This window comes from Crocodylus siamensis, chromosome 3 (genome assembly GCF_052110815.1).
Source record: "Crocodylus siamensis isolate JL-2025a chromosome 3, ASM5211081v1, whole genome shotgun sequence".
Taxonomy (NCBI): domain Eukaryota; kingdom Metazoa; phylum Chordata; order Crocodylia; family Crocodylidae; genus Crocodylus; species Crocodylus siamensis.
Genome location: NC_143397.1, coordinates 202784562 through 202809276, shown reverse-complemented (window position 1 = coordinate 202809276; position 24715 = coordinate 202784562). Strand labels below are relative to the sequence as shown.

Genomic DNA, 24715 nt, shown 5'->3' with positions numbered 1-24715 from the left:
CAATCAGCGGGTGCTCTCAGAAGCTGAAAGGGAAAACCGGCTTCTAACCGTGGGTTCCTTAAAAACAGCACCGAGTAGTATCTTCCCACTTTTTCCTTTTGATTACTGACTGACATGATGATCTTCCTTGCCTGTACTGTGCAGTTCTCACTCCTTTTGCTATTATTTATTTTTAAACTCTGCAACTGTATGATTAAGTCTGCAAACAGTGTTCTTAAGTACAATTAGTATGAAAGAAAGGAGCCAGCCAATAACTGCAGCTGGTAGGAGCAATTACAGATGCAGCCAAAATCAGGGTCAGCTACACTAAGTGTAGGAGTAGATGAAATGGTGTCCAATTGGGTTAGTTTTCTCCCTCCAGCTTCCTTCCCTGTACCCCAATTTGTACAGAAAAGAGACAACCTCACAAACTGGGAGTACTGGGACCTGGGTACTATCTACCCTCTCCCCACTCCATGCACACATTCATATGGCCTTGAAGGACGACTATGGCTAAAAGCCAGCCAGAGATCTCAGCTGCTTAGAAGCAGGAATATACACCCTAAAGGAGGGGCCTGAATCCAGGATTTCTCAGCTGAGTGCCATAAGCATCAGACTATGGAGCCATCCTCTCTCTCACCCACCCCCCACCCCAATACATATTTAAGTGTTTATATACATTGAAACAACTTCCACAAGAGATTTTTTGAGAAGTCTATCTTATAAGGCCTCACAACCAAGGACTAAATATGTGGCCTAAATTTCCAGGTAAAGAAGATTTGAACCTACATCTCCCACATCCTAGATAACTCCTGTAACCACTGGGCTATAAGCTAAGCAGAAGGTACAGATGTGGGCACAGACACCACTTCCACCTCTTCCTCTTCTTGGTGTATTTTATGGAAGAAAGCACTGATCTGCCTAGGTGCACCACCTCAGAATATAGTTAATAGCTGTGAATTTTAAGTGGAGGGAAGTGTTTCTCCTCCAGCCCAGAGTCAGGCTCCCATCTAACTTGCACACAGCATGTTCCCTTCTGTGAGTCCCATTCTTAGACACCTAGTTTTGCACCTGTGTTTTATAGGGACTTAGCCTACCTAACTCAGAGCTATGGATTCCACTGGGGGCCAGGGCAATTAAAGTGATGTGTTGATATTTTGAGCCTAATTCCCTCTAACTCAAGGTATTTTGTAGATGTAACTCCAAGTCCTAAGCCTAGTCCCATTGCTCCTATTTGGGCCTTGCCTGGTCTGTTGGGAATGCCTGGAGGGTTTCCAAATATTGCCAGTCCCACTGCAATTGTAGTAAGGGGTATTGCAGTCCAGCTGAGCCCAGCAACTCATTTCACACATGTAAATAGTCCCATCTTCATGATGTAAATGGCTGCCCACCTTTTCAGCAGGCATCTCAATGGCTTATGCAATACTAGGCCATAGTCCCCTGTTTTATAAGTTACCATATTTACTTGAAACTAAGATGACCCTGAACTTAAGACACTACCCAATAATTAGATTCTACATGGAACATTTATAAATTTCTTATCATTTTCCATGTGTAGAATCTAATTATTGGGATCTTATCTTTAATTCATTACACCACCACCACTACAGGGGAAAGTCCAGTGGAGGGGCAGGTAGTATGGGGAAATCAAACAGCTTACCTCCTGCTTGTACCTGCTCCCCTACCACCTCTACCCTCTAACTGCCCCCCCCACCAGCAGCCTCTGCTCCCCACTCCCTTCCAGCCTTTGCTCCCCCCACCCTTACACTGCATCAGCTTTGTCCCTATTCTCACCTAGGCCACTGAACACAGACCCAGCCCAGCCCCTGTAGCAGTTATGCAGGCTCTGCACCACTCCTGTGAGGTTGGGCTGGGCTGGGACTGCAGCCATGCTCAGGCCATGAAGCAAGTGTAAGGCTGTGGGGAGACAAGGAGCAGCCGGGGAGCAGAGGCTGGAAAGGGCAAGAGGGAAATGACAGAGTGCAGAGGTAGCAGGGGGTGGGGGCGGAAGGGCAGACAGCATCTGTGACTGCAGCCCCAACCCTGGATAGGGGCTGGGGGCAGAGCCGCAGGAGCCACCTGCTCCCTCCCCCCTGCCCTTGTATTGGATTCGAAGAACGGGGGGTGGGGGGAGCCTGTCTTAGCATTAAGTAAATGCAATAGTTTGTTCTCTTATTATAAGCCACCCTGAGCTTTTGCTGGGGAGGGCAGCATGTAAACAGAATAAATAAATAAGTTCATGAATACATAAAATAATTATTTGGGTCCTTATGCAGCGCATTTACAATTGCCACTGAAAAGCTATCCATTGACATGTGCTGAAGGCGACCTGGCAGCCTAGCAGTTAAAAGTTCTTTTTTCCTGTTCCCACTGTAATCTTTAGAAAAATTAGAATAAAACAAAACAAAAGCAATAGTGACTTATAATTATAGCTCTTCCTCCTTCTATGCACTCACATCCACAATGAAGTAATAATAAAAAAATCCTGTCTCTAAAGTTTACTGAATATAGTTATTTACATTCAGAATGACTCACTGGAATACTTAGTTTAACAACTGATGAAAGATTATTTTTATTTCCATCACCCACAGTTGTTATCCTGACCACTGAGGACTGATGATTACATATTAAAAGTTCTATTCTGCAAGCCCTAATATGAGAGCACCTTGCTGAAGTCAGTGAGAATTCTTCATTCTGGGGACTCAGAGGAAAGAGACCCTTTGCATCGTTGATGGGTTCAGTTTGTAGTCAGACATGTCTTAGGAACAGTTGATAGAATATCAAATAATTCTCACTGACAGAGTGAGGTATTGTTGGCAGCTGTGGCTTTACAGAAAAACATTGATCATTTCACAGAATAATAAATCACATTTTTCACTAGCTTATTCCTCAAACAGCACATAACAGTCAGTGGTAGCAACACTGATTGTACAAAAAGATCTTTAGTTGCTTAAATGACAAGATTTCAGCTTCTGCTGCAACCAGCTTGTGTTTTTGCTTTGTTCCAGGGCACAATGTATGGCAAAGACCTGCGTATAGACGTAATCGTTATTTACTGTTTCTTTCTTCCAGACCAGAATGAAAGTAATAATTACCTTTTTAATTTGGTAAACATAATTCTTACCTGAACCAAAGACATGACATATCTGTTTTTCTGAGAGTCAAGCAAAGCTTTAAACATGTGAGAGTCCCAGTGATAACTTACTGTTGAATTCAGTGGAACTGTTCATATAGCTAAATGGGAGCTCATGATCTCTCTGGGCTCCTATACACATGCAGGGGGGCTGCTGCGACTCACTGTAATTATAGCATGTTGGAGCAGACTCAATCAAGTCTGCAGGATCATGATAATTACCACACTCCAGCAGACACAAGGGTCACATGTATTAGTGTCCCTACACTGAAAAATGGTGTTGGGACACTTTAAATTAAAGCTTGTTTAATGAGCTTTGGTTCAAAGTGCACCATCACCATTTTTCAGCGCTGGGACACTGATACACATAACACTCTGGGCTCTTTTGATTAAAGCGCCCAAATTAAAGCACCCCCAACTCCCAGAGCATTTCTCTAAATGCCCTCTGTGCTTCAGTTCCTCATCTGTAGGAAACAGGAGTCGATGCCTCCTTTTTCTGCCTGGTGTCTTGTGTCTTCAGATTATAAAGCTACATAGAGCATCAGTTTGTCCTTACAAAGTTTCCCTTACAAAGGGAACACCCAAAACTCAGTACAATAGGGGCCCAATCTTGGCTATGTTCTCTAGCCTGTAATGTTATATAAATAATAGTAATAAATTGCAGACATAGCATTGTACCAATTTCAGTAAGTGCAGGGTTTGATGCTGTCATTATATCTGGGACTCTGTGTCAACTCACTGTCAGCTAAGCCCTAAGTAAACTATCATGAAATTAACATTATACTATTCATTAGCTAAGAGTTAAATTTACTGGGTCCAAAAGCAATTAATATTATATTATTTATACAGCACTAAAGTTATCTAGGTGATGTCATATAATGTGTACTTTGGTTAAGACAGGAATAGGTGTATGCTTATCTAGTAATTATAACTGAAATAGTGTGAAATGGAATTGCATATTATCAGCCTGTGCTGTAGTTTAAATATGATATTCTGTGTCCTGTAAAGTAGCATTACCACCTTTTCTTTGTCTGCAATTGCCTGCTAATATTTAACCATTTCATTCCTTTATCCTAAATTTCTCCAGATTTTAGAAGCAAGAGTTTTTGTATTCTAGGAAATTTTTAAAATATTCACAAAGTTCATTTTCTCTAAACAGGATCTTCTTTTTTTAAGCTACCATCCCCCTGTTGCAGAGGGGAGAACTGGATAATGGCAGGGATAGGCAACCCCCAGCACAGGTGTCAGAGGAGGGAACACAAAGGCATTCAGCTTGGCACATACCTCAGGGCAGACAGTGGGGAGGGGGCCAGGGCTGTGCTACTACAACAAGAATCAGGCCTCTTGTGGCTCCCTTATCATCCAACCTTGCACGCCAACATCTTACAAGTCAAGGTTTGAGGGTGTTTTTGGCATTCTACCCCAAAATGTTCCTGACTCCTGGTTTATGGTAAACTAATCAGGTGTGTTGTTTGCCATGCTATGGATTCCATGCGCTACAAACAACAAGCAGTTCCTGAGGATGCACAGCACATTGATCTTTATGTTTTAGTTACTATTATTCCAATTATAACCCAGTTACATTGTTTTTTCATAGGTAATGCCAGGTGATCGTCAAGCTAGCATTTTTGCATGGTACCTTCCATCCAAATCATTTTAAAGGTATTTAAGATTGTGGCTAGGACTCGAGCAGGAAAAGAGATGGCAAAAGGACTGACAGCATCTATTCTGTTGTGGTGGGAGCAACCATGTGAGGGGTGAGATTTCAGTAACACTGCTTGTGTTGCTGACCTTTTCAAAGTTTGTTAAAAGGGCAGGGTGAGAGCAGAACCTCAGACTAACCCTCCCTCCACCCTGCACCAGCAAATTGGATGGAATTAACATAGAAGAATGCATGTTTTATCTTTGAAAAGGTTGATAGAGCTCCTTGTGTAGAGGCCCCTGAAGAACCTGGCCCAGTTAGCTAGTCTCCAAATGCTGCATGAGTCAGCCTCTTTCTCACAGAACAACCAGTGGCTCACAACATTTTGCATACCTCCATTGTTAACATGTTAAAACCTGTGCTCCTCAAACCTGTTCACAGGTCCCAGATTGAAAACCCATGATTGACCCTTAATGAGTTACACTTTGAGAAGTAACCCCTAAGAGGGAACACATCAAAACAATCGCTACCTGGTAGAAAGATTCTGCTGTGCTAAAATTGACTCCTCATTTTCAACGACAGAAAATATTTCTGGAGCAGGGACAAACAAGTAAATTTATTGCATCTGCTAGACTGTCTTTTTACAGTTAGTCAAACTGAAATAGAGAGAAATTGTGACTTATCCAAGGTCACCCAGAAATAGCTATGGAGAGACTAGAATGTAAAAGCTTATTCAGCCCTTAAGAACAACTGAAAATACGCTACTACAACTACTACATGAACTTTATACATAGCATAAAAATATGTTGTCATGCCATCTGAGTTACACCATCAGACTCTTACCTTGGTAATATATTAATATAATGACCTGGTCCAATGGATGCACTTGTTGACAGTAAGATACACATACTATTTCTGTGTAGTATTCTATTACAGGCCAAGCTTCTGGAAACAAGCAATTACATGCTTGATTTCTTGTTTTTAAGAACATTTGTAGCCTTCATGAATGTGGAGAAAAGCATGGAAACATGGCCAGAATGTGGTATAAAGACTGAGGAACCAAAAGGCAAAGGAAACATACATTTTTTTCAGAATATCATAACTGTCGAAACAATTTTATGCTTCTGAATGTTTAGGGACAGTGTTGTAAACAAAATGTAATACATGTTTTAAAAATTCAGGACATTAATCATTTGAAATCATGCTGCAGACCCAGGTTAACACGTTGTTATTAAAATTTTCTAGGTGATGAAGGAGATTCCACTTTCTGTGGATTATAAAGTGTTTATTTTAATGAGGCTTTGCTATACATAAACAGGCATGGCTCTTTAAAAATACTGTTAACTATTTGCCACAGTTTGTAAGCCAAAGCTCTCAAGGCTTTTCAGAAATGGATATTGTAACCATCTTAAAAAGGGAGTTGCTGCTTGGGACTGCAAGTCACTAAGTGTTATAGCTGCATGATTCTGTGAGAATACAGGTTAGCTAAACTGGTCTAACTTTAAACCTGAATGAAACAAGTCTACAACAGTTTTGCTACATGTCACTACAGGAGCATGCAGATGTAAAAGTTAAGTCATAACACCTTCTATCAGTATCATTTGATATTGATACAATTGTTATATGTGATTTTTTCCTTGTAAAGGAAGAGTACATACAATCTCCCTTCACAGTAAACAAGTCTGATGTCACATTTTTCTCTTACCTATTTCTATGCACTGTACATTCACAGATAAATACACGTCCCCTGGCACCCACCAAATTAAGGAATTTGATAGTATTTGGGCATAAAAATCCTTCATGGAGCTCAGTATTATCAAATGCTTCTTTGTCTGGAGGGAAGGAAAACCCCTCGAGGATGTGGAATTTCAAAGATCTCTTACTATAGCAGTGAATTTATAGAATAATAGCTTTACATGGGCTACTTCTCTATTTCCTTTTTTGGTGAGGTCATAATTTAAAAAATAAATTCCTTTGCTTGAATCTCACCAATTCTCTACTCCACTCCCTCTGTCCTTTGTTCCCAAAATCCCCAGACACCAACAGCAAACTACTTGTAAAAACAAATCCTGACTTGTCTAAGACCCAGCCTTCATCCCCAGCTACTGGTGGTTTCCATTACCAACTTTTACAGATACTTAAGAAACCTTGTGACTTCCCCACCCAAATACATTATACACCAAACAGTTCTTGTCCTGGGCAAGACCCATTCAATATTTCCCATGCCCTCATACCACTCCTTACCATCTACCCAGCAATGAAAAATGTATGCATTCCTGATGGATCTGTCTAAATGTTGCTTTCTTGTGTCAATTAAAGTCTCTTTAATTGAAGTATACAAAAAAGAATGATGAATGCAGTCAAGCCACAAAATTCCATCATGAAAGAAAACTCAACTAAGGCTACCTTGTAGAAAATGCAAAAGCAGAAAAAAATTATATTAGCAACTATATTCCCAAATCCTGAAAGCAACAGTTGCAACTTATTTATGGAAATTATTATAAAAGAGTATAAATAAAAAAGACACGTGGGTTGTTTTGGTTTTATTGTAAACACAATTGTTTATCAGTGTTAAAAGCTCCCGAACTTCATGGGAGCTGGATTTAGGTGTGGAATTAACTCCCGCAAGACATCTGAGCTTCCGCTGCATTCCCTGGCATTCACAACTAAATCTATGCAGAATAAATTCAGGTCACCAACAGGCATATATGAGCAAATGGAGCAGTCTAACCTGTATGTGGGCAGCCAGACTGAAAGATATACCCAGCTTATTGGCTTCACACTGGCACCAGTCACCTGTGTATATGTGCCTAGAACCTTTAGGAGCACATTCCATGGCTCTCCATGATGCAGTTAGCTGAGCTTTTTTATAAAGCTCTTTCCAAATGAATTCTGTGAGAGCTTGCCTGTTTTCTGAGCTTGTGATAAGAGTTGCCTTAAAGGTACCAGTACTAGTGTGGATTTAGTCTTTTTCCTCAACAGCTTTGTGCTTTCAGCTCAAATAAAAGTTTCACTTGGGTTTTAGTGTAGTGCTGCAGAGGGGCCATCTGACTAATGCTAGTTGAAAGCACTAGCATCACATTCAAGAGTTTGTGGGTATGGCTGAGTGAGGGGGTTAGAGCCAATGCCTATACAAGAATGTGTCTTAACTATACAGAAAAATACACCCATAGACAAAGGCAATGAAAACACATACATGTAACCGAGCCAAAAGTTGTATCCTCCTATAGACTGTGAAGACCAAGGGGAAGATTCTTATTTCAATTTTAGGAAAAAAACAGATATGATCTTGATAAGGGTAACTAATTGGTATACAAGATAAAGAACTCAAATATAGCCGATGTGTATATGAAACAAATTAAACTTCAGCCATTCAGTAACTTGGAAACAGATTTAGTGCATTTTATATCACCTTTTCCAAGACTGATACAATAAAGTGATCAACCCAGTAGTAAAAAAAGCCCAGTCACCAAGTAGAAGGCAAAACATAAAGAATTTCTGTTGGTAACTGCCTTATAATAAACTAGCCCCTAACTAAGCAAGTTGTTACTTTATCTCTGTATTTCAGCATGGTGTTCCAGATCCACAATCACCATGTGACAGCTTTGCTGTCAGGTCCTTCTCTTGTTTTGATCTTAAGATCTTGTTATACTGTTTTGCAGGCCCTGATTATATCAAACAAAAATTTCAAGAAGGGATGGAGGTTAAAGAGAAACCAGAAGAAAAGGTTCAGGAAAAACCACCTTCCCCCAAAGAGTCTCCTCATTTTTATCGAAAAGGCACTACACCACCTGGGACTCCCGAAGCAAGCCCAAGGCACAGCCCTCCTGTTCCTGTTAAGTCTTCTCCTACAAAACAGCTGAAAAGTCAAAACTCCAGCTCAGGGGCAAGACTCAATCAAGAAAAAAAGATTTTAGCTAGTGAGAATATAACACCCACAATCAACAAGCCTCTGTATTCAAAGGCACCTGTGAAGGAGGAGGTAGTTGTGAAATATCAGCCAAAGCTTTCAACCTACCACAATCCCAGCAGTACAGGGAATGGGGAGCTGCATGATCATTACCATGGCTACTATGTAAAATCAAATCCAACACTGCATCCACATGAGCGTAGGGGAGAAGATGAAGATGCCAATCCATCATCTTCAGCACTTGCACGGATACCACCACCACAGAAGTCAAGTCCTGCCAGATCTGTGACTAAGCCAGAAGCCAAAGAAAACAAACCTGATACAAAAGTAAAGAAACCTGAGTTTGCTGCACCAAAGAATCCAGCTAATAATGAGTCCCATTCATCAGTGGAAAAAGAAGTGGATGTGTGTTCGGTAAGTACTATAGACCACCCCTTGGTCTCACTGCATCTCTTGTACAAAGCTCATTGTAGGAGTTTCATCTGTGTAAGAAAGGCTGGATTATGCCCAAATAGGAGTTCCAGCTCTCACTGGTGTCTCTCTTGAAAATACACAAGTCAAGATGTTGATAGTGGCAGGTTTTTAGAATAAATCTCTGTGCATTGCTATAACAGCAAGAACATTGCACACAGAAGCATCTTTTTTGCATAAACTGCACTTAACATATATTTATTGCACTTTCTCAACTGCATATTTTGGCCATGATGTTTATACAGCTAGATTGCTGTCAGAACATAGTAGTTACTGAACAGATCTCTAAAAATGGTACAAAAATCCATTTTTTTGAATTTAACACACAATTTTCCATTAATGTTTAAAGTACCAGTGGGATTCACTGATAACTATCATCAAACTGTTTATAATGTCAATGCAACTTTGCAGTCAGTTCACATGTAAACATTATCCACATAGGGACCATTATGTACAGGCCTTGTAAAAAGCAATTTCCAAAGCCATGAGGGCCGTTGCTGAACAAGTAATGATAGATTATTGGACAAATAGTTATAAAGCTACTATAACGTATCACTCAGAAGACCCGTGTTCATTTTTACAACTTTGGCAGAACAGGAATAACAGGCCAAAATTGTTCTCATTGTAAATTCTTAAATACCTAAAGGGAGTTACACCCCAGAAGAGTTTAGTCCCCAATATCCATATAAAAAGCAGTCTTTCTATCAGCCTATATATACTATATGCTAGATGCTATTAAATTCCCTGTTAAAAAGTGTCATTAAACAGCTACGAAGATGATATTTTGACCTGGTAGTTACATTATAATCCACCATTTAAAAATTAACAAGTGTACTATTTAACAGGCTTTTTAAAAATATTAAATGTCATTACAGGCCTAATGCAAGGTAATTTAAGGAGTAAGGCGCCGACTTGAAGGTACATCATAATGGCGACTCACCCTTACAGTGTGTCACTTAGAGTTAAGTCATGCACATTCCATAAGTGGAATTCCAAAAACAAGTTATGCATCTTGGGTCTCCATAACTTGAATGGAGATCCACAAGTGCCTTTTAAATGGAATATACAGCATTCATCATGCTACACAGGGTGATGCATAGGACAGCCGACAGGCAGTTTGAAACAGCAGCATGTGTCTAGAATTCTGCTTCTCATCTGCAGTTAGTAAATTCCCTGAAGCTGAGTTAGGTGTTTGTACTAGTGGGAGAGTCACAACCCAAAGCCACTGGCTAGGCTTTAATGATCTAAGGAAGGGGTAAGCAACATTCAACCTTTAGCCCAGAGCCAGTCTGCAGAGCCTTTGCATCCAGCCTACAGAGCCATGGATTTGGCAGTGAGGGGCTCTCCCTATTCCATACTAGTCAACTACCTGGGGCTCCAGGGAATGGGAGCTCTGCTTGTGTTGCACCACAGTTGGGCGGTATGAGCTCCAGTAAAGGAGGACTTTCACTGTGCTGTACCTCAGCACAGTGTTGGAAAGAAGTAACAGTTGCAGCTGGGCCCTGATACCTGCCAGCCTCCAACCCAAACTGAGTGATTCTGGTATCCTTGCCAAAAAACAGCCAAATATTGCCAGTAACATCATGACCTTATTGAATCAAAAGAGGTAGAGGGTCTATCCATTGTTGTCCCAGTAGCCCTCTGGTTAATACGCTTGTTCAGAAAATGAGAGGCCTGGATTCTAGGCCTTCTTCAGCTTGCAGGGTTTGAACCCACATCTCACTTCCAAGAAATGTGTGTTAGCTATTAGGCTAACCTACAGGCTAGCCTAGGTATCAACAAGGTTATGCAACTTGGCTCGGGTCAACCAACATGGGCCAGTACTCCCAACACAGCCACTTCTGCCACCACTTCTCCTGGTTGCATGGTGCCAGTGGGTGACCCTCCACCCAGCTGCATGGACCCCTGATCGGACACAGAGCATGGGCCACCAGGGTGGGCCTTTGCTACATTGTTTGGCAGCAGGGAAAAGGATCATCAGTATCCCAGACAGGAAGTTCCACAGGCCATATATGACCAAGCCTTGGGCTGGGCGGTAACCTAACAAATCAGGCCTTCAGAGAGAAGTAGATATGCACAGTTTGTGAATCCCAAACAGACTTGGACAAGATTCAGCCAGCAGCGTGCATGCACTTCTCATTCAAAACAGTGTACACTGAGTATGCACAACAGCTGTGTTTTCAGATGCCTGAGTCCATTCTCATCTAACAACTAGAATACATAGATCTCCATTGAAGTACCTAGGATTTCACAAGTGTATTAACATTTCAGGTGGGATGTTACTGAACTGCACCTCAAAAATGGCACAAATTTAGACAAAAAGTGAAGAGTATTCTTTTAATCTAGGCAATAAATCATTTTTTCCTTGAAAATGAAAAATTTGGTTTTCCTTTTTTATTTTTAATAGAAATATTAAATGGACATATGTCTGGAAATTAAAAGTTTGAAAATGTATCTTCTAAATGTATCTTCTAAATGTATCTAGACCACTATGCCTAGACATTCAGTTCTGAAATGATAAAATTGTCAATAAGAATGCAAACAAGTTTTTTCTTTGTTGTGAGAGAAAGGTAGATGATGTGATGACATACTTTCCATTCTAGCAGTAAATATTTCAGCAAATATTAAATGTGACCTCTTAAAGTTAGGCGTTTGTAAATTATCCAGTCCGAATAACTGGCATCCAAGTGTTTTGAAAGAGTTGGCCAAGGGGCTTACTTCATCATTAATGCTGATCTTTCAATAAGCCTTGGAACAGTAGGACAGTGTTTCTCAACCTGTGGGTCACGACCCAAAAGTGAGGGGCTAGAGCAGCAGGTCAGAAGTGAGGGGCACTGGGTTGGGACTGGCCTTTGATGTTTACAAATGGGTCCTGGTACAAAAAAGGTTGAGAACCACTGCACTTAGGGTAATTCCGCAGGATTAGAAAAAAAGCTAACATGCCAATATTTTAAACAGGCTAAAGATGTTAATTATTGCCAATCAGGGGAATTTTAAGAAAACAGATGTTGTTGAATTGACTGCATTTTTATACAAGGTTACAAATTTGATTGACTTCTGTAGGGCACTTGACTTATCATCACAACTTTGGCTAAAGAAACCGTGTATTGAAATGTAGCTAACTGATGTCTTAATGATGATTCTCCATTTACATTTTAAGCAGTTTTGTTTCTAGTGGGGTCTGGCTATGATAAGCGCTTGTCCCAGAATCTACTACCCAAAAGAAGACAAAATAATTTCCTATATAGTTTGCAGAGATTAGGGAAGTGGCCAATAATAGGACAGATCACTGATATAGAGAGCATCTTGGATCAACTGGTAAGATAGATGCAAGCAAACGATGTGTGTTTTAACACAGCTACATGTCAAGACATGCTCCTAGGAACAAAGAATGCAGGCCATGCTTACAGGACAAGGACTCTACCCTGGGAGGCATAGACTCTGAAAGAGACCAGGGGTTAAAAGGTGGGGATGATAGATAATTAGCTGAACTTGAACTTTCAAGTGTGATGCTGCAGCTGTAAAGTTCCTTTACATATGTGGATGAATCATACACTACCATGAAGGAGCCAAATTTCAAGTGACCAATGAACAGAATTTCAGTCTAACATTAAAATTTTTGGCTTAGCCCAGTTACAAGTATTTCAAGCCAAATCTTATCTTTTCTACCACTCCTCCCAAACCAAACCAAGACTGGGAACAGTGCCCACCACTGACTTTATTATTTGGTAGAGCCCCTCTGCATGCCAAATTCTACCTTCTCTAATGACCAGGGCAGGGCCCACTAGAAGTAGGGAGGATATTAAGAGAATATAATGTATTTATATATCTTTATGTGTTTATTTATTCCACTGATGTAGAATCTGTCCCTCTGCCTCTCTCAAAATGCATTAAACACATCAGTATTGATAACATATGTGGTATGTGTGAAAGGAAGGAATTTATGGCTTAAGGTCTTATTCTCATGATGAAGGCATTTTCTATAGATGTAAAAATATATATGTTCTGTAAGAATGTGTGTTTATCCTGATTTCTCCAGCATATGTACTATGTTACTAGACTGTGTAAATTCTCTTGCCTATTTGCATTTTTTTTAAATTGTAAAAGAAGTAAATCAACAAGGGATAAGCCCACCAGACTACCAGAGTGAGGAAGAGGGTCAGTACATAATTGCCATTAATGCTGCTTGAAGATTTTTCTCATTAATTTTCACGACCAGTGTTTTAACCTCAAAGAAACCTTTGTCCGAATTCTAGTTCTACTCTGAGCCTTTGGCAAACAGAGATCATCAGTAAATTACTGTTACCCATCCATTGAGCTAGGAATTGAAAAATCATTGGAGCTAAATCAGATTAGGCTAAAATCATTGTCAAAGGGATGAAGAGATAATGCTTTATGCTTTGCCTGCAAGCACTGAATGATTCTTTTGCTTATTTGTTTCCATATTGGCTTAATTAGGGAACTGCTAGAAAAAACGGCATAGCTCTTTTATATGGAAAAGAGTACCCTTAGAGCAGCGATTCTTAATCAGGGTGCCACAGGATCCTTTCAAGGGTGCCACAGGGTGCCATGCAACATTAGCACTGTTATGTGTGCAAGCATGATTCACAAAGGTAAACCAGGAGATTTCAAATAAAAATTCATAACGTTGAAAACATTCTGACCTATTCTTTCTGAGTTTTTTGCAACAGAAGAAATGCTCTTATTTTTCTAGAGTCAAAAAACAAGTGAAAATTAAGAGATGGCATTTTCCAAGGGTCTGTCAAGGTTGAGAACCACTGCCATAGAATAAGTGGGGTTTAAAAACCACACTGAGCACTTAGCTACATTTATCCCATAGACCTAAGACTATTACAGTACTGTACACAGAATATCAAGTGATAGGGGTTTATCAGTCTTTCACTGTGAACTTCTAATAGTTATACAATGTAATACCCTAAGGGCGTGTCTACCTGGTCATTTAAGTGAGACTAAATTTAATGTGCATTAAGCTAAGTTAAGCTAATGCACATTAAGCAATTTTTGGCAGGTATCTACACATGCAGGGACTTGGCACTATAGTTAGTGCACTTGGCACTAAAGTTAGCAACAAGTCCCTGCAGCCCTGCCATGTGCCCCTAGTGGCTGGGCAGACCCAGCACTAAAGTAAGTACCAGGTCATGTCTACACATGCGCTAATGTACTTTAACTACTCGTGACTAAATATGATACCTGCATTTGCAAGTATCAAATTTAGGCATGATTAGCCTAATTTCGCCATTTTTAATGCACATTAAGGGCATGTGCGTGTATATGCACACCCATCATGCACATTAAATTAGGCTAAGCGCATTAACATGTCTCATGTAGACATGCCCTCATTGTAGGAAGATACAGCAGAAGGTACAGCACTCTTGAAAGTCCTGTAAGTGGACACAGAAATTGCAACTGAAATTCCATTTCCTGATTCTGTTTAACTACCCAAGAGTTTACTATTGCCTAAAAAATAGAAGGACAGTTTTATGTAGAACAAAATCTTTTCTGCTGTGGCACCTGTATTGTACCTGTTCTGGTCAGTCCTGGACAGCACAGACTAATTTTGCCTTTTACTTTTTTGAGCTCTTGCAGGGCATTAAGGTTCTTATTAATGATATTTCACCTTAATGTATTTAATGCTCCGAGCATAGGTGTCTAACGAGCGAAGACTGGGTTTGTTATAGCATATCCACATATAAAATACAACTATCTAGAATTACTGTCTGATCATTTTGAGATGCCTCAGGAAGTTCCATTGGGTTCAGAGTACTAATTATCAAATGAGGAAGTGAAATATATACACCAGGATGAACAGGACAAGATATCATTTGTCTCAACACAGTATAAACTCACTAGTTTCAGTATTACACTCACCATGGCTCCCTTTTTCCTCGTGTTTTATTTAAGATGTGCAACAATAATTTTTACTGCCACTTTTTCCTGAGATTACTTCCTTTAGGTAAGACCTCTTCTTTTACATCCTAGACCCTCTCTTGCTATAGATTCTGCCTTTAATCTTCATTAGTTTGAACTTGTGAGGGAGATCATCAGAAAGACAGATGCTTCCGTAAAATAGTGATCTGTTGCTAAGCTGAGCCCTAGCACCCATTATCTTTCTTTTGCTAGTTCAGCTTCAGCCCCAAGGTACTATTCAACCAAATGCTACCTGATTTGTACATGTCATACCATTCAGACTACAGTTCAGGGTGTTTTATAGATAATGAAAAAAACCCAACTTCAACTTGCTGAACTCAAAAGGAAAAACTCCCATTGACTGTAGATGATCTCTGTTTGCCAAAGGCTCAGAGTAGAACTAGAATTAGGACAAAGGTTTCTTTGAGGTTAAAACACTGGTCAGAGTTCCACCCAGTATTGGTTATTGTTTGTGGCTCTGATTTTCAAAAGACACTTTCAAGGTATCCAACCACCTCCTATGGATTTTCAGTAGAATTAAGGGGCCTAACTCTTGCTCACTTTGCGGATCTTGGCCCAGTATTACTGTGGTATGTAGAGGCCCCAAACTGATTCAGGACTCTGGTGTACTTTGGTGTGCAGTATGGACATACCACATCAGTGAGATAAATCTATTCTGAAACCTGCAGGAGCAATTTTCTGAGAGCAGTTTTCCCTAGGGAGCATCCTGAACCCTTACTCATTATTAGTTTATAATCTGATCAGATAGAGTAGGATTAATATGAGTGATGGGACCTGGTTTCAGCAAGGCCTAGATATGAAGAGAGAGGAGTAGTTAGCTATGTTAGTCTCAAGTCAGGGCAGATATGCACCTTATAAACTACATAAATTAGAGATCTATAGCATAAACTTACATAAGCAGTGGACTTACTTCATCAGATGATGTGAAGCAACCGCTTCACTTGAGTTACTAGTTCCTCAGTGTCACCATGCTCTCCTCCATGTGGTACTTTCGCTTCTCGGGGCACTGCTTCTCTGTGCAGCTATGAATTGAACCACTCTGTAATTCTTTCCTAGTGACTGAAAGAGAAGGTAAATGACATTCTGGGCACATGGGAAAAATATGTGAAGATCCTGGAGGATTGATAGACAAGAGGGGGCAGAGGCAACACCTAAGCATGAAAAATCTCGAGTTAACTGCAGCAAAGTCACTGGTATAAACTCAGCAGCAGATGGTACCAGTGAATGGGATTGGGATAGAGAAGGAATTATGCTCAAGTGGGAAAACTACAGATAATTTAGTGGCATGGGAAGATTTTTAGAAATTGCTTGCAATTTTGGTGCCACAATTGGGCTTCCAGAAACTAGTACTAAAAATCATTAGTCACTTTTGAAAATCTTACCTCTAAACCTTTTGTTACTGATTTAGTTTCAGTCTAACACAGGTTGTGTTTACTCCTATTTTCATTTACCTTTTAGCAGCAATTTGTGCAGGAAGCAAAATGCTTTTTTACAATCTACTGTTAGCTGTGATCTCATTTCTTAAACACTAACAGCAAAGGTCTGTGCCCTTTGTGCCCCAAAAGGCACTTACCCAGCTGCATAGAACAGTGACACTTACCCCTGCAGTAAGCATATACACGTATACTGCGCACACTCAGGTGGCTATGTACTAGCTAGGCAGCTACATAGCTACATGCAGGCATATGCTGGCTGAATTCCCAGAAGGGTGGAGGAGGAGGAGGGCCCTCCCTTATGTTAGCTCCAGTTAGGTGAGTGGGTAGGCCATGCATCCAAGAAACAGGTGACTTGAGTTCTATATGGGGCGTGCAGCCCCTGTCCAGCCAGTGCACAGTCTACTCTATATGCTAAGTATATGCATGTATGCTTACACATTCATGCAATAAGAGTAATAAAGTGCAATGGAATGGTAAACTGCATATAAGTGCCCAAAAGGACATTTATGCAGGTGAAAAATGGCCATTTAGACCATTTAGTACCAAGGGTAAGAGACTGCTATGCTAACTATATGATATGGGCCATCACACTCAGTATTTCACACTTGCCAAGTTACTAGGTGAGCAGAGAGACAACTAAATCCCTATTCAAGTCTAAATAGCATGCCTCTTTCCATCTCTATGGTCCTTTCTATTTATTTGACGGCCTCTCTGCCTGCTAGAACTCAGTAGCACCACTAAAACAGGGTCTTCTGTTAATTGTTACTTCATATCTCCAAGAATAAAGGCCTCTCTGCAGCTCTCTTAATAAGTGGATTGTACTGTATTGCGTACTCTGCATCAAGTCCTTGAAAACACTTATTACCAGCTCTACTGCATATTATTCAAAGTACTGTTCCCATTGTCTTGAAAGAATTACTAACAATAGTAAGCACTAGTCTGGGTAAAAAGTGTTAGGAGGATTAGACTTTTATATCATTAAGACTACCATTTGATATAGTCTTGGCACAAATGCCATTTATTTAATATAGGCCTTCCAATTACCCTACTCCAAGAAATAAAAATTTACAGTGGGAGTTTTTTAAACTATCAAGTAGTTGTTAATAATATTTATTATCGTCCTTGAATGCAGTGAAATTTTTACAATAGGTACCTTTTGCTATAAGTACAAAAACTTCTATGTAAACTTCAAATGTATCTACTACTCCCTCGTTAAATCCAGTGATCTTGCCATAGCCCAAAGTTTGAGTGGATCATTTGCATTTTCCTTTTGTACTTAGGAACGAACAGTATAGGTGAGATGGCTGGAAGGTTTTTTGTTTCCTTGTTTCTCTAACAACGCACATTCACTTTTTGGCTAGGGACAGACATTCAAAAAGCCTGAGTCTGTATTAATTCAGTCTTTGCAGGTTAGTCTAACCTGGCTAGGCTAAATCACTTCGTAACTGCACAGACATCCCAGACATGCAGGCACATGCCTGCAGTGGCTCAGGCTAAACATCAGGGGACACTAGAGCAACCCTCCCTTCCTTCCACAGCACTGAGCTGAGAGGGGGCATGGCCAGGCCCTGGCAGGATGCTCCAATTAGCCCAGCAGGGAACTGATAACAGTGTTTATCACTCCTAACTCAGTGTTTATCGCCCCATTAAGAAAACAACACCTCTCCACCAGGCAGAGGGAAGGGGGTAATTCCTGCTTAGCAGGGAGTGGGGGGAAGCAGCCTGCAGTCCCTGCCGGAGCTGCAGCCAGGGAGCAGAGGGGAGGGGCCAGCCCTGCTGTGGAATAGAGCCCCACCCCCCCCAGAGAGCATGCCAGGATTTTGGGGGAGTCAGATTTAACTTAAACCAGCAAGGGGTCAGACATTGCATAAACCAGTTTGACCCAGATCAGTTAAGTTTGATATACTACATTCAACCAGGTTCATCTTAAACTAGTTACAGCCATTTTCAAACTTGTTTATGTGCACTGAGCATCTGTTCTGTTAGAGGTTTGAACCAGTTTCTCATCACTTAAACTGGTTTATGTGTAATGACTGTCTCTAGCCTTTACATTTAAGAGGTACAGGTCTCCGAGGAAGTTGGTCATAAGCAGGGATCCAGGTTTTCCGTTTCCCATGGGAAAACAGAGAAAACCACAGATTTAATTGGAGAAATGTGGATTTTTCCTTTTAGCATGTAACCCATGGATTCCCATCTTTTGCAAAGAGCTGTGCAGGCTGGCTGAGTTTCAGCCTGCAAGAGCTGTTTGCAAAAGGGGTGGGAAACCCCTCACCCTGCCTGGAGGGGAAGGGAGATGGGGAAAGGGCAGAACCGAATGCTCTCACTTACCAGAGGCTGCCTCAGGATCACTCTCCATTCCCAGAGGTAAGTGGGGCCACAGGGTTGCAGGACAGGGATTGGGGGGAAGCTGGCTAGGAGCTGAGGGAGCGAGGATGTGTTGGGGGAAGACAGAGTGCCTGCCAGGCAATGGGCACTCCTGGTGGGGCTTTCGCCAACACCTTCCCCTCCTTCAGCCTGGGCAGGTGGGGAGAGTGGAGGGAACAGTGCATGGGGGCAAAGGGGTGCTGCCAGTCCCCCACCTTAGTTTACTCTGTGCCCACTCCCAGGAGGAGGGAAGGGGGGGGCAAGGGCAGTGATGTGCAGATGTGCCGCCCAGCCAGGGGGAGCGGTGGGGATGCACGCAGAGGCTGCACTGCCACCACCACACCTCACAGCCATTTGCCTGCTGCTGGCAACAAGAAAGCACAGGATGCACGGTGCAATACTGCGGTGGCAGCTGCCATGTGCAAGCCCGCCCCTTTCCACTGGCCAGGCAGGCATGTGAGGCCCACAGTGGGGCACCACTGCCTTCACCCCTGCTCTAGGCAAGCAGTGCAGGAGGCGCGAGAGCGGGGGTGTGAGGCCAACAGTGCCCCTCTGCATGCTGCTCACCCCCACCCAGCTGGGGTGGGGTGGGGTGTGTGTATGTGGGGGGTCTGGGGGGCTGTTTTGGGCAACACACAGGTAGTGTCACACTGGTCTGTGTAAGCTCGTGTGTGTAAGCAGCACGAGCAGGACTGCCGAGGCTGTTGTGGGGAGAGAGGTGCCTTTAATTTTTATCATGGATTTGGGTTTTTTTAATCAGAGAATTTGCAATTTTATTTATCAGAGAAAATGGGGGGGGGGGGGACACGATTATCAGGGAAAACCAGGATCCCTGCTCACAAGCAACCAAATGTTTTAGAAGGAGAAACCAGAAATAAAAGGATCACCTTCTGCTAAGTATAAATTCCAAATTATTCATAAATGAATATTACTATAAGAGAGACCATTAGGACATTGCTTAGAAGAAGCTGTGCATAGCTGGACTGGAACTTTTGTTATCCGTTTCATATAAAGGTTTGGACACTAGAGAAAAAGTAAGAACCAGCTTTCTAATACTTTTGAAATTTAGCTAGTGCTTTTTGTTTCAACATCCATCTTTCTCCACAAAACTAACTGCTTCCATTTATAAAATGAGAGAATTGTACCATTTAACTTCAGTAAGAGAAAAAGCAGGTTTGTAATTCTGCAGATGTTTAAATTACAATTTAAGGCTTTACTGAGAGATTTCTGGGGGATATTATTTTACTAGCAGCTATTTGATATCTTTTTGTTGGTCATATTTCTTGTGGAAAAAAAGAAAAAAGGAGGAATTCCAAGAAAAACACCATTCCAGTATCTGGTTTTACATTATTCACAATTATATTTCCCACATTAGAGAGAGACTGGACTCTGTGAAGAAACATAAACAATGGAAGAAATGCTATGCTCTAATTCTTAACCTCAAGATTGCTGGGTTTGAATTTTGTGATAAAAACCTAGCATAGTTTTTATCTGCAATATTTTGCTTTCATTTGTACAATCACATTTCCCAGAAAAACAACTTAATCCTGACTTGATTAAACCAGTGTGACACCACATTTAATCTCACCTGCTTTTACTGCATCCCTTGCATTTTGCACACAGATGGTATTTAGCACAACTGAATGCCAGAAATAATGAGTTTAAGTGTTTTGTTTATCAAGAGCAGAATTTATACCTTTGAATGTAATTAATCTTCCAAAGGAAGGTCAAATGGTCAAGACAGGATCAATACATGTTTGCTATTGTCAGTTCTTGTAGAGCCTGCACTTTGTTTAGGGCTACATCAAGTTCATTTGACATGTTTATTAAAAAAAATGTAATCAGAATCCATTTTATTTTATTTTCAGGGTCCTAACTCAGTCATGATTGCCCTGGTAATGCTGTTGAATATTGGTTTAGCCATTCTTTTTGTCCATTTTCTAACTTGATTGGAATTAGGAAAGGTAAGAAAAGTTTTGTTTTCATTTAAGATCACTGTAATCCACCTCAATTTAAAAACAGCCCATTCAAATTATAAACATTTATTTGCAAACTTTTAATATTCCCCACTTTAATTTTAGCTATGCCTGAATGTGATTCAACATAGTTATTTAACGATGTAACTGTTTTGACCCTTCAGTGAAGTCATGACAACTAGTGGTGTTAGCCCACAATTCTCTGCAGTTGTGTCATCAGCCTTTTAAATGGCACCAGTCATACTCAGACACAGGGAAGGAGGCTTGCAATTAGGATGAGACGCAAGAGAGATGAAACTTGGAAAATTCAGCCAGGGGCCCGATCAGTCTCGCTGCTGATGATCTGTGGCTCTGGGGTCCTCTGAAAGTTGAAGCAAGCAGCCATGTTGGAAAACAAGCACAACAAATCCGCTGAAGCAGCCCAGCCGGCGAAGCACGTTGGCTACTCCATCTGTTCCAGCAGTGTGACTAAACTGGAAATGTACGGAGCTGCACTTTTTGTTGATGGAAGCTAACAGCTGCCTTACTATTTTACTGTCTGATGTTTTTAGTGGGGAGATGGGAAAACGACTGCCAGAGGAATGTGGCCAGAGGATTCTGTTGCTGTGGAAGTGATTCCAGCGTTCACTCCTATCTCATTAGAAGAAATAGTTAGCAGCATCACTCACCAGTCTTATTCCATTACCTGCTGCTTTTAACATCTCCTGCAGTGTTCTGGGAGATTGAATTTCATTTGCTTGTGCATGATTCTGTTCATTTGTTGTTTATCAAACCTGATGTATAGCCATGACATAGTACATAGTCCAGCCTGGAAACATTTACTAGTTGCACCTAGCAGCAGAAGCAGAAGAGAGAGTTATAGTAAACATATATTTTTTTATTTGAAGGTATAATTCTTGAAACTCATTTTCCTAAGCCTATAAAGTCTTTTTACTTTAAGTTTTCGTAGGTAATATATGGTAATGATAAAATTTTAAGCTGCTGTTTATATCTTCCTAAACATGCTCAAATGCTTGCGTCAATACCAAGCAAAATTATTTAAGAGACAAAAGGGAGAATCTTCAGGCAGTTATCAGTACATTAAAAAAGGAAGATGGAATATCAAAGATACAAGTTTTGCATGGTGTTTTTTCTGACTCCGGTGTTGTGGTAGTTGGTGATTTGAATAATTATGTTTCAACACTGATACTTTGCCAGCAGATAGTCTCATCTGAGTGCACATTAATGCCAATGAAAGTTAAGCTAGTTAATATGCGTAAATTATCAGAATTTTAAAATACTAGCTGTGTGTTGAATACATTCAGGTAGAGCAGTTAGATCTATTAAAATGATTGTTATCAATCTGATGCCTTCAGTGTCTTTAAAGTCCATCCATAATTTTACCTCAGAAAAAAATAAATTAAAGCCTCAGTAATTCATTTGGATTGTTTGTCTTAAGTAGTTTTAGAGTCCTTTGTTACAATGATATGATCATGTTTCTTTTATGTGCCATTACACTGTAATTATTGTACCCTATATGACTCAAAAGCATGCTTATTTACTTAAAGACTCTGTATGTGGTGTGGTAGTTTGAAAGTAAATATTTTAATTTAAAACGTAAAAAGCAAAGGGCTTGGATGGAATATGGTTTATTTTATCTCTGTTAGAAAAAGATTTCATATTTTATAGTTTTTGAATCTGTTTGTAAACTTTATAATTGTTTGCATGGTTTAATTGAGAAGTTACTTAATGACTACATTAGCTATCTTTTGATGCAGCACAAAGTAACGTAGGTGTGGACTGAATATTGTGTAGCCTTGAAACAGCTTAAAGCAGGGCAGTAACACAGTGGTGTTTTTTGCAGAAGTATGTTGAGAATCCTGTGTTTTGACCAGTGTGGAATAAAGAAGAAAGCAGAAAGAGAGCAAATGAAAATAATTTGTATATTTTTTTTTAAAGGGTAAAAGAAAATTGTGCTTTACTTTAAATTTAGGAAAGTGATTTTTAAAATTAGAACAAATTTTTAAAAGTACCTGCGTAAGCTTTGATTAATGGATAAGTGTTCCTTCCATCCCGGCCCACCACACATCTCCTCCCAAAGGAGCTAATTTTCTAACTGACATATTTAATTCTTATTAAATATTTATTTAAAATACTTTATGCTTGAGAGAATGGGTAACACAACTCATGAAAGTGTTTATAAATTTAAGTAAGCACATAGTACCATTTATAAATATGTACGATTTATAAGCTTTTTTAAAAAAACAAAGCTCAAAACAAATTGTTGGTATTTTTCTAAAATGTGCACAGCTGTATTTTACATGAAAGGCTATTTATAATTGATTGTTATAATGTACACTACATTTTGGACAACACATGAAGCCTGCCAATATACTTAATTATGTCACTTTGTCTCTAAAGTTTCTTGCTGTGAAAGAATTAACTCTTTATCTACGGAGTTCCTCTATTTATAATTCTTGAACCCAAAATGTATAATGTACAGTTTTCACAACTGTATTTGCTCTAATAAAAAGATAGTTATTAACAGAGTTGCAGATAAGTTTTGTTATGTTTACTCAAACAGTGTAATACAGTGTTTGTCCTGAAAAATACCTCTTTCAAATTTAATCCTGGCTCCTTTGAAGTCAATGGCATTGTCTGCAAATGAGTCGGGATTTACCAAGCAATATATAATTTATAAGCAGAAGAAGTTTAAAATATGTTGAAAGCTGTATTATGCAACTGTTCTCTTTTGCCTACCTTCCTGGATAGGATTTTTATGTCATTTCAGATCCATGAATAATGCTCGTTAAGTGAATTGTTAATAAACCTTAAAAATCAGGGAGTGAATAGTCTCCCCATATCTCTTGGTAGAAAGAAATCTGCAAAGATTTTTAAATCTCCCTCATTCTCAGGATCTGCATGGGTCCAAAACCAACAGGTAGATCCCATGTCCTTTAAACCAAAGTTCTATGCCAAGAACACGTGTGGGTCCAGAACTCTAGCAAAGCTGGCTGGGATACAAAGCAAGTACATCTGTACAGAGTTTTATTTTCTTTCCCTCTCCCATTCCGGCTACTTGCTAACCAGTACTGAAGCATTCCCTTATAAGCAGCCAGGAACTGCTTGCCCTGCAGACTGCAAGTACCACACACCACAGGCAAGCCACAGACCTACAGGCTGCAGGCCACGGAAACACCTTTCTGTAGCATCCCCACTGCACTATGCATCCATGTGGGCAATGCCCCAACTGCTGTACAGGGTGCCCACCCTCACTGCACATCTCCCCACCACCACCTCTGTGCAGTAGTGATCCCATGCTGCTCAACACAGCCACATGGCTCCAGAGTCCTTCTGCTACATCCCTGGCACAGAAACAAGGGCTGGAAGCAGCAGTTGGAGGAAGGAGGGGAGACATGGCAACTCCAGCTGCTGTTGCAGCCAGAGCAATGTGGAGCGGGGGTGGGGGGGAAGCACATCAGCTGCCGTTCAACACTTTGTAGGCCACATGTGGCCCATGGCCCACCAGTTATTTAGCCCTGAACTAGAAAAAAAGATACACCAGTTTTCAGGAGCTTCCTTATAATGGCAATACATTTTAGGAGCTTATTAAGAGCAAATGCATAGCTATATTCTTAATCTGTCCTCATAAAATTAGCTGCAAGAATGTTGTTTCTACATAAAGAAAACCACCTCTAAAGGCTGTTTTGACTCTACCTTGAGCAAATGAGTTCTTGAGAATAAGGAAGGGAGAAAATTTCTATGGTACTTTGATGATTTCATTAAGAGGTTATCAAACCACCTCTTCCTGATCATACCATATTCTTCATATCTTTAAAAGTGGGATTTGTGGGACATGAAATATTTCTGCAGTAT

The 24715-nt window shown here is 40.4% G+C and overlaps 1 protein-coding gene across 1 annotated transcript in view; it reads left to right on the top strand.

Moving 5' to 3' along the window:
• Positions 1–23388, top strand: part of JPH1 (junctophilin 1) — a 124492-nt gene extending 101104 nt beyond the window's left edge. Inside the window, exons 4-6 of the mRNA XM_090040192.1 lie at positions 8417–9078; positions 20753–20848; positions 21025–23388. Of these exons, the coding sequence (XP_089896318.1) occupies positions 8417–9078; positions 20753–20833 (743 nt within the window). The 3' untranslated portion in view covers positions 20834–20848; positions 21025–23388. The remainder of the gene's footprint in view (positions 1–8416; positions 9079–20752; positions 20849–21024) is intronic.
• Positions 23389–24715: the final 1327 nt, after the last annotated feature.